This window comes from Nicotiana tomentosiformis, chromosome 4 (assembly GCF_000390325.3).
Source record: "Nicotiana tomentosiformis chromosome 4, ASM39032v3, whole genome shotgun sequence".
In the NCBI taxonomy this organism is placed as follows: domain Eukaryota; kingdom Viridiplantae; phylum Streptophyta; class Magnoliopsida; order Solanales; family Solanaceae; genus Nicotiana; species Nicotiana tomentosiformis.
The window spans coordinates 63,344,600-63,346,786 of record NC_090815.1 but is presented as its reverse complement, the minus strand read 5'-3'; the positions used below and the strand labels follow the sequence as shown (position 1 = coordinate 63,346,786).

Below are 2,187 nucleotides of genomic sequence, written 5' to 3'. Positions count from 1 at the left end.
AAAAAATATCACAATTTTACCACAAAAGTTCTGTATGAAAGGTAATCAAGTTGTGTTGCACACGATAATTAGTTAGGAGTGACCATTATGGTAGCACACTAATGTACGCATAAACATACGGAAATTGTATTGTATTGTTTATTTGAGACTTCTCAATGTGCATGCAACTTCTTAAATATCCAACTTGTATACAAAGAACTAGCTTAAATATCCAACCTGTATACAAAGAACTACTCATGAGCTAATTATCCATATACTACAACACAAAAGTTGAAGAATTGTCCAAAACAATTAAAGAATTTAAATTATATACATCATCGACGGTGTGAGAAAATTTTATATCATTAGGTCACATTTACTTATCTCTCTTATTTTCAAGATTACAAATCCCAAATTTTTGGAAGACTTAGGTGTAAATATATTTTGAATGACTAGTTTAAAGAATGTCTTACTCAAAATGAAATACAATATTCCAAACATACTATTGGGAGTACATCTACTCAAGGGGTAGCTTTTAACAATGAGCTAACGTGATCGGACAGTGCTTTAAGGGCGACATCAACAGCATCCCTAAATCCATATGAAGTAGAATTAGGGTTTGCATACGTTAATTTTGGGATCAATTCTATGACAGTCCTCCTCTTTCTTTCTACTTCTTCCATTGGAATTTTGAGAAGCTCTTCCTCTATTCCTATGCTATGGTTTCGTTCTAAATCAATGTAAACGGAATATGTGGTAGGATCAGAAGGTAAAAACCATTGGTATTGCGAATATGCGGTATGGTTAGAAAAGAAGACCGGAATACATCCAGTAAGTATGGAATCAAAAGTTGAGCGTCGAGTATATGAATCGCCCAACACTTGCAAGCAAAAATTGGACCTCATCATCACGTTAAGAACTTGTCTAGGCTTGTGACACTTACTTGGTCCCTTGCCACATTTCAAGATCAAGCACTTACTTGACTCCTCGCACTGTTTTATGACTCTGTCCCTTGTGACAACTTTTTTCTTTCCTGTCCGGGGAGCCCCAACAAACGAAAACAAATGAGGCCTATCCATATAACTCACACGATCTTGCCATTCAATCATCTCAGACAATGCAGAGGGATGGAAGTAGGAGGGGTAAGGAATGCCATGTTGATTATGGCCTTCCCAAGGGTGTCTTTCCACCAAAAGAACAGACATATTCTGCACAGGGGACATGTTCAATAACTTGTTTGCACCAAAATCAGGAACTTCATCAGTCCTCATGAAATCCCAAGCAGTTCTTCCAAAAGCCATGAAATGGTCTCTCCCATTATTCCTCTTCCACCACTTCTGCTCTTCTATATACTCCACCAATTCAACAGCCAATGCATCACGAATCGTGTAATTTGGCTCGCGAAATTTGCTCGAGGCATGGAGCCCCCCGTAGAAAGGTACATAAAACAGAGTCGCTTTCTCTGCATTCTCTGTACGACAGGGGTGGTTTTCGATTCGAGCATGAACGATTAATTCACCGATGAGTTGATGAGTGGTGTACCAGCTGCTAGAGCCCATTTCAGGGAGTGGCTTTCCCATGCCATTATTTGTAACATGAGGGCACATATCTGTGTAGATATTCAAACTGCTACAATCTTCCAACAGATCAAAATTAAATTTGGAAGGCAGGTTGTAAATATAGACAGAGTAATTGTCTCTGCATTCTGCTGGAGAATGAGTTGAGAGGAATCCTCGGATGGGATTCGATATTCTTTTGGGTGAAAAAACTAGGAGAAAAAGAAACCAAATCATGAAGGAAGTTGTAAAAAGAACAAGGATTTTCAAATGGGGTTGAATTTCTTTCAGAGAAGTAAATTCTTTCTTTCTTAATCCGTATTCTTCATCTTTCTCCTTTGTAAAAATTTTGAAATGAATTTTTCGCCACATGATGGAGAATTCTCTAAGGAGAGCGAATGATGAAGAACAGAGTAAAAGGACAAGTGATTAAAAATGAAATATATAGTCACACAGTATTAATTGTTTAAATTCAGATACCATTTAATTGAGAGGAATAACTAACGATATACCATACTCCATATTTTCGAAACTTGGAATAGTTTCAATGCAATGAATTCTTTGAGTGTATCAAGCCATATCTTTTCATGTACTCCCTATATCTCAAAGACACTCGTTTAAAATGATTGCTAAGATAAGATTGGCAGAAATA

At 37.0% G+C, this 2,187-nt stretch overlaps 1 protein-coding gene across 1 annotated transcript; it reads right to left on the bottom strand.

The window, feature by feature from the left end:
• Window positions 1-452: 452 nt before the first annotated feature.
• LOC104108139 (probable xyloglucan galactosyltransferase GT17) lies at window positions 453-1,918 on the bottom strand. The gene has a single exon (XM_009617125.4). The coding sequence runs from the start codon at window positions 1,905-1,907 to the stop codon at window positions 501-503; it is 1,407 nt and encodes a 468-aa protein (XP_009615420.1). The 5' UTR covers window positions 1,908-1,918; the 3' UTR covers window positions 453-500.
• Window positions 1,919-2,187: the final 269 nt, after the last annotated feature.

Bases quoted from the DNA above. Each gene is read 5' to 3' on its own strand.
- LOC104108139 (XM_009617125.4), bottom strand. From the start codon at position 1,907: ATGTGGCGAAAAATTCATTTCAAAATTTTTACAAAGGAGAAAGATGAA.